Below are 17,036 nucleotides of genomic sequence, written 5' to 3' on the forward strand. Positions count from 1 at the left end.
TTACTGCTGTATATGATCCAGAAGTCCCGCTTTTGGATATTATCTTAAAAATTTTAAATCAGGATCTCAAGAGGATATTAACCCTCTTGTGTTCATTGTAATACTCTTAACAATAGTCAAGATGTAGAATCAACTGAAATATTCATCTACAGATTTGTAGATAGAGAAAATATGTTATATACGTACACTGAAATAATATTCAGCCTTAAAAAAATAGAGAATCCTGCTATACAAAACATAAATAAATCCTAATGATATGCCAAGTAAATTAGGCTTTCACCAGATGGGCAAATGCTGCTTATATTCTACTTATATGAATTATACAAACTAGCCACTCATAGAATCAGGGAGTAGGATGGTGTTTATCAGGAGTTAGGAGGAGAGAGAAATGAGGAGTTGCTAAGCAAAGGGCAAAAAATTTCAGTCATGAAAGATGAATAAGTTCTAGAGATTTGCTGTACAACACTATAGTTAACAATACTATATTGCATACTTTACAATCTCACGTAAAGTAATCTCACCACAATAAAATAAAAATTTAAATTTATCTTTTAAAAATGTTTTTGTTTCTTCCAACTTTAGGATTCATAAAACACAGAGCTATACATTTACCTGGAAGTACATAAAAATTATTTTAACAGTGACAACAAAATATTTCATCATCTAAAATGAGCAAGGTACTTGGCCAAGCTCCGGAGAAGCCAAACAGAAAATTAATGATAATAAAATTTTAAAAATTGTGAAAGCGTTTTAAAGTTAACAAAGTATTGGTGTTTCTTCTAACAAATCTTCTGTGGTTTTCAAAATAAACCTGAAAATATATGTAATATATTAAAATTATTAAGGTCAATAACTGCCAAGGTCACACAGCTCATAAGAAACAGAGCTGGAAGGAAACTGGTAATGTGGTAACACTCTCTACAATATCAGGCTATCTCACTTTGTTCTTAGACATCTAAAAAATCTTTCATATGAAAATTTTAATAAAAATTTTAAAATGTCCATAATTAAATGTGTATCTTGAATGTATCTGTTCTGTGCCTCAAATTCTTCCTCTAAACATTATAAAAGAGAAACAGTGGTCAATGTTAAGTAGAAACAAATTTAACTTAAATTATACAAAAATACAAGTAAAGTTATTAAGTAATTATTCAGGCTGAAATATTCTTAAGTTTTATTTTTAAAAAGTTATTTTTAAAAAATCTTTTGAGTGTCATACTGTGATAATTAAATGTCTTTTCAAAGTATTTGACAAACTTAAATTACTGCAGGCAGAGGGGAAAAAATCAATATTTAGTTCAAGAAGTGTAGAATAGTTAGTATTTCTCTATTTTAAGATGGTATTTCTGTTTTACTTGGAGTTCATGACTTCAGGAAGGTGTACTGAAAGAAATGTAACTGAACCAGAATTACTACACTAATACTCTAAGCAGCTCCAGGTGCAATGTGCTTCCTACTAGGAAACATCAGACTCCACAGGAACTCTTCACCTCATTTATCTAATTCATGGAAAGAGTAAGGTTCATGGCAGAACTGAGAAGAAAAGGCCCAGTGATAGCCATGAGAAAAGGAGCTCAGTGAAAAGCATCAAAAAATCAAACACTGATTAGAATCTTTTCAAGCGAAGCAAGGAGATGAGACTGACATCAGGCAAACCCTGTTGCAGAAGTTTTTTTATTTTTTCTAATTCAGTTAAGTCACTGTCCTTCCTAACCAAAGCACTTCTGTTATTTTATCCCATGGACTGCCTAGAGAGCATAGCATGGTGGTTCTAATACTCCCTTTTAGATAATCTGAGTAAAATATGATAATATTAAATAATGAGGACATATTCAATATTCATTTTCATTTATCCTTCCTTTTTCAATAAATTATTGGTGTTCAGTGTGTATCATCATTACCCAAAATGCATTATGGCATCTTTCTGCAGGTTACCTAGGACTTTTAAAGAACTAAAAGTTATAATTTATGTTTTCAAATACCTTCTAGTAAAGGTATACTAGTATAACATACACAAAGGAAAAATAATTCCATACGATGTGTTATGGTTTGAATGTGAGGTGTCCCCCCCAAAATTCATGTGTACAACAATGCAAGAACATTCAGAGGTGAAATGCTTGTGTTATGAGAGCCTTTAATCCAATCAGTGAATAAATTCCTTCATGGTGAGTGGTAACTAAAGGCAGAAAGGGTGTGGCTTCAGGAGGTGGGCATTGGGGGCATGCATTGAGGGTACATATTTTATATCTGGCAAGTGGACTCTCTCTGCTTTCTGATAATCATGTGAGCCACTTCCCTGTACCACACTCTTCCACTATGGTGTTCTGCCTCATCTCAAGCCCCAAGGAATGGAGCTGGCTGTGTATGGACTGAGACCTCTGAAACTGTGAGCATTGAAATCACTTTTCCTTCTTAAAATTGTTCTTGTCAGATCTTTTGTTTGCAGCAAAAATAAAGCTGATTAAAACAAGATGTATCTCAATTGTATTTGTGAAATATTCAAGGAAAGAGCTACTGTCAGATAAATACTTTTCCTAATCTTTTGAATCTCCTGCTATGAAACATAGGTTAGAAGGATACATACCACATTTCAGTCTGGGGGTATGAAATGGGTAAATGGAAAGAAGATCTTTCCTTTTTATTTGATATGCTCCAGTATTGTTTGAGTTTTATATACTAAACATGACTTACTTTTGCAGTTCAGGAGGCTGCAGGTCTTCACTCATCACAAATTTCCACCAGAAAGTAATCTCCAACATACCCCAGCTCCTCAGGCCAACCAGAGGTTCTCTGCCCCACACCAATTTCACTAAACTCTCAGGGGCTCTCTAGCATATCCCCAGGATGGTGATTCTCTTGTTACACTACATCTCTTTCATTGATCATTTTTTTTTTTATTTTATCTTCAGACTACAAGCTTCACAGGGATAAGAATTATCTGAGACTTTTGATGTTTATAACCCTGGAAGCCAGCACAGTGTTGTGCAAATAGTTAATATTCAAGACACTCAATAAACAATAGTTAAATCACAACAACTACCATTATCATCTCATATTTACTAAAGAAAACTATATCCCAGGCCCTGTGCTAGTCAAATCATATCCATTATTTCATGTAATCCTCAAGAAAGCTCTAGGGAGTATGCGCTATTATAATATTTATTTTATAGATGAGAAAAATTAGGTTTACAGAATTAAATAATTTGGCAATGTAGCAAAGTCAGAATCAAAGCTTTGATCTGAATCAAGGCACTCTGAATTTATCATCTGTGCCCATGGCCTCCACACCATACTAAATGAATAAATGAAAGACTATGTAGGAATAAATAAGCACAGAAGATTTTCTATCTAAAGAAGAGCTCTATTCAAGAGACAGAAAGACTAAGGGGCTGGGTTGTGGCTCAGAGGTAAAGCACTCACCTACCATGTGTGAGACACTGCGTTTGATCCTCAGCACCACACATAAAAATAAAATACAGATATTAGGCAGAAAATAAAACTATTCAGAGAAACTACTGATAGGAGTAGAGAGAGTATCACCATAATAATAGGAGTCATATTATTGGAAAAGGCAATTCAATATAAATGATCTATTGACTTTCAGAAAATTTCACACCTTTTTAGAACAAGGTGTACCCATTGTTTGATATAGTGTCTCCAGAAACCTGCCTATATTACTAGAATACAAAAATAATTTTGATTTAAAAATTGACATTTATAAAAAGATTTACTAATCTTCATGTAAAATCAAGATCAACATTTCTAGATATGAACTATTTTCCTGATGGTAAGAAAGAAATGCCAATTGCTAAAACATAGTTTTTATTACCAATTGCATTTTTTCCACTAATACATTAATAGTAAGATAAATAATCACCTACAAGGGCTGGGGTTGTGACTCAACAGCAGAGCACTCGCCTAGCACGTGCAAGGCCCTGGGTTCCATCCTCAGCACCACATAAACATAAATAAATAAGATGAAGGTATTGTGTCCAACTACAACTAAAAAATAAAAATATTAAAAAAAAGAAATGATAAAAAAAATCACCTACAACTATATAAAAGAAAGTGATATTTTTCATAAAGACATAAATTGCTGACCAATCTGTAATTTTTTAGCAACAAAGAATTATAGGGCTGGGGATATGGCTCAAGTGGTAGCACGCTCGCCTGGCATGCGTGCGGCCTGGTTTCTATACTCAGCACCACATACAAAGATGTTGTGTCCCCCAAAAACCAAAAAGATAAATATTAAAAATTCTCTCTCTCTCTCTCTCTCTCTCTCTCTCTCTCTCTCTCTCTCTCTCTCTCTCTCTCTCTCTCCCTTTAAAAAAAAAGAATTATAATTCTTCAGCAAGAAGAAGGTAAGAATATCCAGCCTATTTCAATAATTTCCAATGGTAACATCAGAGGGAAACTAATAATTTTTCATAACACCTCTTATTTAGTGGTAACTAAACCCCAGACAGGCCTTGAGACACCTAAATTCAGTACTCAAGCCCATATCCACTAAGTTGCAGCATTTGTCAGAACCTAAGTATTAAACAAGAATGTATAATTTTGATTTGGAATAACTCATTGTTCAAATTAAACCAAGCTAACAGGCCTCAGAGATTTCCTCAAAACCTTCAAATTACCAACTGGGAATCAGCACATAAATATTCCCTGTCCTCAGGAAGAACCACCTATCCTGCTTCCATTTGAGAACTATACAATAAAAATATTGGATTCCAAGCTCCGAAACATTTTATTCACCAGTCTTTATCAGAGTCCTGGATATAAGCTTCTTTTCATATCTCCTTCCTTTCAGTTTAGAAAGCACTGCTAATTCCTAATCTACCAAAAATACCATATATCAATGCATGGAAGAGAGCCATGCAAACACATTAGGCTTCTATTATTCAGAGCTACTGCAGCAACAATAAAGAAGAAGAAGAAGAAGAAGTTATTAAACAGGCATCATTTGTAGTTTCGCTGGGGAAAACTCAATTTAGTTCTGTTTTTCTTCCTATGGAGCTTATTTGCTACAACAAAATATGATTCAGCTGTCTGTGATAGGCTAATATTGATTTCCATATCTTCAATAGCCCATTTAAAATCAACAGGCTTTAAAATGTTTAATTTCTAGTGGTTCAATGGATTTTTTTTTACTAATACCAGAAAAGTTATTTTTAATAAATTATGGTATTTTGACATTTTACAACATAGTGTTTAGACTTGAAGAGGAATTATCACTTAAATATTTTGCAGTGAGAAAAGTTTTATGATTCCCTCCCTCTGACTGTTCTTCTATATCAGTAAGGGTTACAGAAAGTCTCACACTGTGCATTCCAGTAGGACTGTGTTGTGGGAGGGCATGCTTCTCAGAACACTTCTGATTCTCCCCTGCCTAATGCCTCCCTGGGGCCAATAAGTTATTCTGTTTCCTGGGAACACTTCTTGGAATTCATCTAACACAAGGAGGGCCACAAATGAAACAAAAACAATGTATGTGAAGTGAATTATAAAGTAGACTGTATTTTACTTGTCAGATGACCATTTGCAGTGGTTTGTCTTGGCAGCACTGGTTCATGTTTGATTATCCCAATGCAGTAATTAATATTATCCTTTTTCACTCTACAAAGTCTCCTAGTTTAGGTGATAAATTAAATGTTTGCCCTCTTCATTGGGAACTAAAGGACTCCATTTACTTGCTTCATTGAGTTTGGTAACAACATAAAGCACCAGATATCAAAAGTCTGTGAAGTATATTTCACCAAGTAAGAGGAGAAATGATGCTGAGCTTCATTTCTGACTGGGCAGAGATCTGTGAAACAAAAATATGAGTGTCCCAATAAACAATGTTGATGCTTTAGAAATTTCAATTGTGACTGACTCACATTGATGTGCTGTGGTTAGGGATTTACATTCATTTTATGCTTTTTTAAAACTGTGCTTCAATGTGAGTCATAACAAATTAATAAGAAAAAGCAAATAACTATGAACAGCATTTTGGTGGAACTAATGAGTATGTCTAAATATTACTTTCATTAGCTTTTTACTGTTAGTATTATAGATAAGCATACCCATTTGGGTCAACATTATGAAAAAGACTACCTTGCTAGCTAAGAGATTCAGAAAATTGAGCCATTGCCTTGTGATTTTAATCAATGTTGGCATTGAGATAGAAAGTCCACACTCCCAGTGGGTCCTCTTTTAAAATCTTGGGAATTCTTGGCTGAATTCTCTGAACAAACACTTCAGCTCTATTTTCACTTCATTGATATAGTGAGTGTGATTATAAATAATGTGACTACTTAAATAAATCAAAGTAGTCATCATGTTTGTCATAAACAAGGGCACTTAACTGCATTCACCAGAAGGTAGAAATTACTTCTTCAACGGAGAAATATTCTGACCAGTTATTTAAGTCAGATTGCATGCCTCTAGTTTATTCTCACACAGCAGATAATAATCTATTAAAGAATCCAGTCGGATCATACCACTCCACTGTTGTAAATCCTCCACTGGCTGGCAATTATCAGAAGAAACAATTATCAGAAGAAAACAATTATCAGAAGAAACCTCTTACCTCAATTTCCTTCCTTAAATGGTAGCTTCATACAATTCCTTAAGCAGCTCATCTAGTAAGTATTCATTTTAGGATTGCTCCTTTTTTTTTTTTTGCTTTGAACTATCTTTCTCCCTGATACTAGTATGGTTCTATTTCCTTCTTCCTTTATTTTCAAATCATCTCAAACATCTTCTTGTAACAGAGACTTCCAAGGAACCTCTTAAGTAAAATCCACCCCTGCTTTTACTCTCTACCTCTTTTCCTGTTTTATATTTCTTCATAGCACTTCTCAATCATGATATTGCATTATAAGTTATATATATATATATATATATATATATATATATATATATATATATATATATATCTGTTTACTTATTATCTATTTACATGTTAAATGTTAAGCACTTACTGTCTGCTTTAAACCTTAGAATGTAAGCACTGTGAGGGGAGGAATCTTGTTTCTTTCAATTGCTAATATCTCGTGTTATCTCAGTAGTGCTCATTAAATGAATGGCACTAAGATCTATACTTTCAGTGAACTGACTAAATGAAATATAACTTGATCATCTAACATGAATTTCAAAATTTGGATTGATATGATTTCTCTTATGAATCTGAAGTCCCCCTTGCACATGACCTTTAAATCAGTTTCCTCTGAGAAGGGTAGTTCATACAGTGTTGATGAATATAAACATACAAAAACTTTCTCAGAGTGAAATTTGGCAGTCTAAGTTAGAATTACAGTAGCACCAAACACAACAACATGCCTTGACCTAGTATTTTCAATTGTAGCTATTTATTCTACAAAAATAAACAAGACACAAAGCTTTGTGTGTAAGTGTGTTCATTATAGCATTTTGAATTCAATAGGACTGTTATTTCTATAATAAAAACAAAAATGTTTTTCTTCCTTAGAAAGTAAGATAAAAGCATCTACTAATGAGAATAGAGAACTGTTTTATAGAACTGAAGTTTCAAATGCTTATGTTTAGTAAAATGACTGCAAATTGCAATGCCCTGTTCCTGGATACCTCACAGTACCTGACATACCTACAAGCCCTTGCAACAGTTTTTTTATAACTACAGGGTATACACCAGGTGACTGGTCTACCTAGTCACAGATGACTAGACAGAGAAGGACATCTACCCCAAGGATAGTTGATTGGTTGACCAGTGGTCATCAGATGGATACATCCTATACCTCCAGGGATATAGGTATTTTAGTTGCCTTTTGCCCTATTTTGCCCACTGGTGATTTTCTTGTGTGTTCTTTAGCAACCTAAAGGAGTTTAACTAGCAGTATATTAATGGGAGCTTGGATTAAACCTTTAACAGGCCTAATCTCTGAAAAGATTGTTTTTTTTTCTATCCTCTAATTATGCGTGATTTGAATTAAAAATAATACTGACAAGTACAGAAAGTATAACTAAATTCTAAAAAATAAGTTTTTTCTTTGATAATTTTATGAAAGAAAAAAAATGGTAATTCACATTTGTTCTTACATTCCCTTCTAGGTAACCCAGTAATATTAAAAGAAAGGTAGGACTAGAAAGTCCACATCATAGTCCAAAGCACTTTGTCTGTCACCAGTTGGGTCACTATTTGACTAATGTTTTGTAGAGGTAATTGGAAAGCATATTTCTACAAATGTTTTTATATGTTCTACTGTTTTTAAAAATGGGGTCCAGAAGAGTATGTATCTATAAATTATATTTTGTTATCTAAATACTCAATTATATTTTTCAGCACTATTAGATATCATTGTAGGAATATATTCAGTTATTAATTTAAGCCCCAGGAATCCCAGTATATATAAGTAATAAAGTTTCAAATAAGGGCTGGAGTTATATGGCTCAGCAACAGTTATGGCTAGCATGTGTGAGGACCTGAGTTTGATTCTCAGCACCACATAAAAATAAATAAATAAAATAAAGGTATTGTGTCCACCTACAACTAAAAAATGAATATTAAAAAAAAAGTTTCAAAGAAAATAAATTTTTAATTTTATTTAAAAACAGCATATGCTGAAAAACAACTGGTTTTTTAATTATTTTTCAAAAATAGTACTAGATTCTACATAGGAGTTTAGTGGGATTGCATATCTACACTCTGTTTTCCAATACTAAAAGTATATTTGGATATTCACAGATTAATATTTAAATTATATCTCAAACTTTTAAAAGAAATAGACCCCCCACCCCCAAAAATCATGAATTTAAAGCACAGCTCAATATAATAGTTTCACTGATATCATGCAGGCTACTAATGAACATTTAATCCTGACGTGAAACTTTTTTCCATAAATCCTTACATTGAAAAGTACATAAATTGTTTGCTCTCAAGAGGCCTTAGACTCAAAAATATGGAGAATCCCTCAAAATTTGTGTTTATGTTGATACTAGGTACCAATATTTACCATATTGAAAATTAGCAGAAAAAATTTTAAAGTCTTTTTGATAATTTAATTTAAAATGACAGAAATATAACTATGTCATAAAAACATATTTGAATGAAAAACTTATTTTCTAAAACAAAAGAGAAAATAGTGAAGAGGGGCATTTTTTACGTTTTTGTAAATCTTATTAAAGTGTCTAATTTTACAGACAATAGCTGAATTTTCATATCTGCTTCTGCCTTTAATCTATTACAATATCACACAACTGGAAAATTACATTGTACATTCACAAGAAAATGAGAATATAAAGGGCAAATAACATGTTAGCATTACTGGGAAAAAAAGTTTTGATCTAATAGGCCACCTAAGGGGGTTTTAGGGATCCTCAGGTATCCTAAAGCCATCCTTTGAGAACTTCTGGTCTAGATTCTGCTGTAATACTGACTGAGATTCATTTTAATGAGATTGCTTTATCTATAGTATCATTAATACAGATTTATAGGATGGAAACTCTTGGTAAAACAGAATCAGGAAACTTCAAGAGAATAGTTGTCAAAGCATTTTGGCTACTACATTATATAGAACTGTTTACAGTCTATTTAAAATAAACAGTCTAAGTGAAATACAGCATGCCATATTACTATATATTTACTCAACCTGAAATATGTTCTTTTTTAAAATTTTTTATTGTTGGTTGTTCAAAACATTACATAGTTCTTGATATATCATATTTCACACTTTGATTCAAGTGGGTTATGAACTCCCATTTTTACCCCGTATACAGATTGCAGAATCACATCAGTTATGTTCTTAACTTATCAGGAAGTAGAATAAATGAGACAGTACTATATATTGTTTAAATATCTTATTATTAAAGTAGTATCTAAAACTTCTATTGTCATTAATTCATAAGTTTATATTTTACATTCTTTGAAGCTTCTCCCCCATCTTCATGATCATTAAAGATTGCTATTAGTTTCTGTATTTGCTTTATAAATCATAAAATATTCTTGAATACTTCTAAAATGGACATTAATATAATAATATTCAAATAATTGTGCTAATTTGCATACCTAAATAAAATGATTTAACAGCCACAAAGTTTGTGGTTAATTTTAGTTTAATTAATATTTATTTTTTGTAAGCTTTACAATTTAAAAGTAATAACATGATCCATAAGTTTATGGATGCATGCCATCCCAAAATGATTAATGAGCTTACTGAAGCTGTAACAGCTCATGTAGAATACCTCCAAAGCTTTGTGATTTAAAACTAAATTTAAAAATCTAGGTATTTAAAACTCAAACTCAAAAACCACAGTCTGGGCACCTACCTTATAATATCTCCTTCAAGAGCAATCACTCTCTTGATTATTTTTTGCTCTGGATTTTTAGGAGACCTATAATAAAAAGATATAAAGTTATGTCTCTATTATCTTAAGAAAATGAAAAGAAATTCTATAGCAAATAGACTATATTAAAGTTATTAAAGAAATCTTTGAACCTATGATATAACATCAATCCTACTTAGGTGTGAATTAAAGTTACTAATGAAATAATTTTCATTTCAAATATCTGGAGAAAAAGAAGTCATGCTGAAACTTTGCAAAAATTAAAACACAGAATAAAGAAGTTTATCATTAAGAGATAAAATTTATTAATAGGTTATTAGTGTCATTAAATACTTTTGGGAAAGACAAAACATACATAAGAAAACATTTAGATATTTCTTAAAACAAAAGCATACTTAGGTTTATTTTCTTTGAAATTAACAGAGGAGTTAGATTTAAATACTAAATTAAATTTAAACACTAAATTAAATTAGACTAATTAAATTAAATACTAAACAGAGGAGTTGGTTTAAACTCTCCAGAAGATAAGAAGCAATTTTTTAAAAAATAAAAAAATTAGGAAATTCCTTTATGCTACATTTACACTAAGCCATTTGAAGATTATAGACTATAGTAACCCCTAGAACAGGGTTACTAATAGTTTTAAAATATGACAGGTCCTAATGTACTTAAAAATGACATCATTTATTTCAATCTATTTGAATAATAAAAAAAAAACTTCTACTTGGAACAATACTCTAAACTCCTTCTCCTGGTAGATACCTTCTGTGTACATCCTTTTCACCTTGTAATAATAGTGATCTGTGAGGTCAAGACAGTGTGGGAAAACTGACAATACATCAGTTTTGAGATGTGTCATGGAAGAGACTTCACTTCCAGTTTGAGCTCTTCTTTTCTTGCTCACTTCACCCACCCCTCCTCCCTCTCCCCTTTTCTCTCAGGGAAACCATTTCTGTCCTGTGCAAACCTGTTGAGAAATTCACTTGCTGAGGACCCAGATCTCCTCACAGTCATGTGAGTAAAATGAGAAGCAAGACTTTCAGCTTCAGTCAAGTCCTTAGGAACTATAGCACTGGTTAACATTGCAACAGCAATCCCATGAGGGATACTAAGCCAGAACTAACCAGATAAGGAACTTCTGCTCTCCAAATCCTTAGGAAATGTGTGAGGTAAATGTTTGTTTTTTTAAGTTGCTAGATATTGGGGTAATCTATTATACAACAGTGTATAACTCTATTTTGATACGGTTAATTTTCTGCCAATGACATTAAGTCAATCTAAAACAAATGTAGGGGGAGAATTTTTGTGAATATTAAAAGCATTTATGCCCAGGGTTTGATTTGATTATTGAAATGCTCATTAGCAGAAGACAACTGTTTAAGACATATGACATCACCTGAGAAGAAAATGCTCGAAGCTAGGCACAGTGATGCATGCGGATAAATCCAGCAACTCGGGAGACTAAAGCAACAAGATTGAAAGTTCAAGGCTAGCCTAGGGAATTTAAGCAAGACCACGGTCTCAAAAACAAAAAGTAAAAAGTGCTGGGGATTTAGGTCAGTGGCAAAGTGCCACTGGGTTGAATCCCCAGTGTAGCAAAAAGAAAATGCTACAAAACAAGAGTAAGACCTGAATTAAGTTTCCCTTGTAATATTGAATGAGACTTACCATTTATGAAATAACAGAAAAATAATCCCTACTAGCTAGTATAAAAACAGTTATGTGAACAATCTTTAAGCTTTTGAGATGCTTGAGAAGAATTTTATATTTTTAAATAATCTGTTTTTTAAGACCATGAAACAAAATAGAATATGTAAAGTGAACAATCTTTATGATTAAAATCTTATAAATTACTACTTCAAACACATCCATACATTTTAATGTAATATTAAACTCATGACTCTAATCAAATAATTCAAAATGAAAAAAGCTATTACTAACATTAATTCCATTACTGCTTAAAATCTATATCTATATTTGAATCATTAGGCTGTTGAATGCATTACTTTGATGTTAGTAGAAGTGGTAGAAGAGTTATTACAGATTTACATCATAAATGTTATTAAACTTCTCTTTGTCTTAATTTTCTTGGCCACTTGCCTATCTTCTAGAAAATGTGAAGAATAACAAGTGGAAGATTACACCTTACTTTAGGAATATAATATATTCTTCCAAGCTAATCCTCAAATTTACATTTAAATTTTTAATTTTAGTGTTTTCATAATATGCCTTGTTATATTCATTTCTGAGACCAGCATTGTAAACATTCTGTTTTATGCTTATGATTTAATTAGGTAAGATTTCTATAGACATTTGGACAAGGAGCCTAGAATTATCTCTCTACTGCATGGGCTCAGTAAATCTTTTCAGTATGACAGAACATGTCTCTAAACAGAATGGCTTTAGGGCAAGGAATGAAGTACAGGGTACACATAACAGGATATCCTTACGATGATACTCAATGCTCTTTTTTTGAATTTCACATTCTATTCTGATGTTTCTATTTTTACTCAGTGACAAGTCAAACACAACCAGTCCTTAGATTTTGTAATCTTTTAACTAATTTCATGTTTTCAATGTCCTCAAAGGTAGTAATTTTGGCCCTGTCTGGAGCACTGGGAAGGTACTTCGGGGTACTTATGAGGGACCCCATGTTTTGTGGAAATGGCATGATTAGCACTCAACCCACCTTCTGTCATTGACATCCCTATGCCCAATAGACCCTTTACTCTGGACCTACACAGTCCCATTCTTCTCCCATTTGAGGCAAAATTCTAAATCTCCTGTGAATCGGACAGATTTTCATATTTATATGGCTGAGAATTGGGCCACACTGTCATTGAATTAATCTCTGGATTATACATCACTTTAACCACAGTCTAATGCAAGCATTGATCCTTCAAAAGTACCACCATTTATTGGACACTAATTACATTGCATGTAACCTAATGAGGTTTAAATCTTGGTGCTTCATTAATGAGGTAAAAGTAAGAATCAATACTCAGGGGATACTTTATATTAAATAGGGTACATTTCACTGTCCTAAAGTGCACCCATGCACTAAATCATACAATTTGGCTTGTCCACAATTTTTAAAATTTGAGTTTTGTTATTGTTTTAATCATCAAAACAAGAGTAGAAAGAAAAGTATGCTCGATGCAGTCATAAAAAGTCCTTCCTTTAAGACTTACAGAATATTTTTAACTCTCTAATAAAAGTATTTTCAGATTTTGTTGCATGGATTGCAAAGAAAAGCCTTTCAAAAGTTAAGTTTTATTACATAATTAACCAAAGAAATACCAAAACTAAATGTAGCAGTGTGTTCTGGTTTGGATATGAGATGTCCCCTGGAAGCTCACATGTGAGACAATGTAAGAAGGTTCAGAGGAGAAATGATTGGGTTGTGAGAGTCTTAACCCAATCAGTGAATTAATCCCCTGATAGTGATTAACCTGAGTGGTAACTGAAGTGATAGGGTATGGCTGGAGGAGGTGGGAATTGAGGACATGGCTTTGGGTATATATTTGTATCTGGTGAGTAGATTCTCTGTCTCTGCTTTCTGATTGTCATGTGAGCTGCTTCACTTTGCAACACTCTTCCACCAGAATATTCAGCCTCACCTCAAGCCCTAAGGAATGGAGCCTTCTGTGTATGGATTGAGACCTCTGAAACTGTGAGCACTCAAACTTTTCATCCTTTAGAATTGTTCTGATGGGGTCTTTCAGTCACAGTGGCAAAAAAAGCTGACTAAAACACAGTGTTCATATTAGGAATAGTCAAAGTTTAGTTTTAAATTAGATCAACACAATTGATAAAATAAAGATAAGGAGCAATTTCAGTGTTGAATTCTATATACTTGCTTTACTATCAGTAGTGTGAACTCTGTGCCTACACTCCCCCTTTTTATTCATTCATTTAAAAAATTTAACACATTTTTAATCATTAGTATTCTCAAAACTTTTTACTTAGTCTATCATTTCAGCTACAGTTTTCTCCTTGCTAAACTCTGTGTCTCATGTGAATCTTTATAAACTTCAAAAAAAAAAAAAAAACACCTAGACTTCTTTTGCTCTCTGGGTTCATTCTTATCCTCGAAACTGTGGAACATCTAACTTCAGATATACTCCAGAAAATGACAGATATATATTTAATCCCTAACAATTACTTTTTCTCTGATATCTATGAAATTAGTCCAATCCAAGAGCCTTAGTATTAACAAAGTGACTTATGAATGAGGTGGCAAGAACTCAGGTTAATATTCCAAATTTGCTTTTTAAAACCTGATTTTCTAGAAGGAGAAAGGGAGATCCCAAGAAAAGTATCTCAGGCAGTCACAAAAAGTTGTTATATGTTCAGAAAACTTTAATGCAAAGGAGAATTCAAAGACTAGGACTTATCTAATCTCATTTGGTAAGGCTGGAACAGGGTAGGCATGCTTTTCCTAGTTGGCCATACTCTCAGACCTGAATAAGGCTACTAAGCAGCAACAGTGGAACTTCTACAGAGCACTTAAGAGGTTCCAATCAGGTTTCTAGAGATCTAAAAACATGGCAGTAGCAACAGCAACTTTATTTCAAATTCATATTCATGATGCCTTATACAAGTAAATATAGTACTGATAGGACAAAACAAAAAAAGCATGAAACTTGAAAGATTTATAAAATTTCTTGGTTAAATGTAAATATTGTTTTCACTTTTACTATGATTAGGAGAAGTTTAATAAGCAAAACTAAAAACTGGTCTTATAAGTAAGTCAGACTTGATTATATAAAATCAATTAAAATTATGTAAAATCAATTAAATGTGTATTATAACTCTAACTTCTGTAATTAAAAAGAGGTGCAACAGCTTTTTAATTGAGTTTTTCATTCTAAAAACAAAAATCTTCACTTAACTATGAAAAGTCCAAAGAATTTTATAATCATAACAAGTTAATTTTTACCAATGTTTATTGACTCAAGCATTTCCTGACAGAACTGTTCAATCTTCAGGTATTAAAGATAATTACAATTACAATCGTACCTCAATATCTAGATAGGTTGTATGTAAATGAATATATACAGCACATAGATAATACACAGCATACATGAGAATGAAACTGTTATTCTACCAAGCAGTATGAAGTCATAGTATTTAAAGAAACTGCTTCAACATATAAACTTCTGATCATAAAAACTAAGTTCCCTGATTTATTTATTTTGTAAACATATGTTTTTATTGAATATGCTTAAAGTTGACCATATCTGTGGAAATGGAGAAGATGAATAATTAACATAAATTATATATATATATATATAATATAAATTAGTATACGGGTGCAGACCCATACAGAAGTACCATTACTCATTACCCAAAGTTGGCCATGCCCTCAAAAATGTTAGTTTTTCCTTTCGTTAAGCTAGGACTTAGCTCTCAATCCACACTATCACACGCAGTATGCTGTCCAATATAATATCATTTTAGCCCATAGAATAAAACAAAATCAAATGGTTCTTAAAGGAATAAAGCTATGACTCTAGCTTCACAACCCTAACTTTATAACTTCAAGTAAGCTAACCAGCTTTAGACTTTCCGCTTCAATCAGCTTGTGAAATACTGCCACATATTTTTGGTAGGCTTCAAGAATATTCACACAACAAATCACCCAGGAAGAACAACTTATTTATGTTTTCTTTATCAAACCATGCCTATATCTATCAAAATGGCCCAGAGAAGATTGACCAACTGAAACGCAAAATGGATACTAATATGCGAGAGCCTAAGTTAGGAACATTAAGCCAATGGTTGTGAAAAATGTTAATGCCTGTAGATACCTGGACATGCTATTGGAAGAGTGGCATAAGGATCAGTCTATCCCCAACACAGCTTACTTGCCAGTTTGCAAATATGTTCGTCACATTGTGGGGCGAGGGATTTCAAGCTGAGAGACAGGACCATCTTGGTAAAAATGAGGAGAACCTAAGGCAGGCTTGCTCATTTACCTGGAGCTAGCATTTAACTTCCACCTACCCTTTCACCCATAATTACTTTCTAGCCAGTCAAATATCTGAAAAAAGAGGCAGAATTTTTACCATTAATAAAAATAAGCATCTCATCTATGACTGACTAAGCTTTTGAAAACTGCCCAAAGAGCTATGCCCTTAAAACAAGGTCATGTGTCTTCAGTGTAATTTTCTGCAGTCAGACAAACTAGGAAATTTACACTGATGTGCCACTTCAGCCCTTTAGTCCCATGACTATAGTTACCAGGATACTTTTCATGGTCAGAGAACAGAGAGTAAAATGGGAATGAGGACATTGCAGTGGTTGCCAGGCTTGTTGGGTATTGATACTGGAAACTTTACAACTGAGAACCAGACAGTCCAATGTACTTCACTATGGATGCCAACAGAAAGGTGTCAGCTGAGGTGCACCCTTCTTCCGAGGCTATCACATTATAAATTCCCCTGAGTTGAGATGCTTCTCTGTCAAGATGGAGTTCCATAAACAGATTTAATTTGATTTAAATTGTCTTGGAAAGCTCTTAAATTCATCCTGAATTGAAAAAAAAAAAATAAGCTTTTGCTTGCAATTGGAAACTTAAATTCAGTAGTGACAAAATGTTATATATTCTTGGCATATCTTATTTCTATAACTTGAGAATTTGCACCCATTTAATTTTACTTTTTCCACTGCATATATTTGTAGATTAATATACTGTCTAGTTATTTAGTGACATGCATTACTAATGTTTC

The 17,036-nt window shown here is 32.8% G+C and overlaps 1 protein-coding gene across 5 annotated transcripts in view; it reads right to left on the bottom strand.

Annotated features, from left to right (window-relative positions):
- Positions 1–17,036, bottom strand: part of Immp2l (inner mitochondrial membrane peptidase subunit 2) — a 905,321-nt gene that overhangs the window by 282,905 nt on the left and 605,380 nt on the right. For 4 of the 5 annotated variants that reach the window (XM_046435362.2, XM_058576083.1, XM_058576084.1 and 1 more), the window contains one exon: positions 10,285–10,350. The exons of the other annotated variant lie outside the window; for it this stretch is intronic. In XM_046435362.2, the coding sequence (XP_046291318.1) occupies positions 10,285–10,350 (66 nt within the window). The remainder of the gene's footprint in view (positions 1–10,284; positions 10,351–17,036) is intronic. 5 annotated transcript variants of the gene reach the window in all.

This window comes from Marmota monax, unplaced genomic scaffold, assembly GCF_021218885.2.
Source record: "Marmota monax isolate L192 unplaced genomic scaffold, Marmota_monax_Labrador192_F-V1.1 WCK01_AAM20220418_F8-fsc00139, whole genome shotgun sequence".
NCBI lineage: Eukaryota > Metazoa > Chordata > Mammalia > Rodentia > Sciuridae > Marmota > Marmota monax.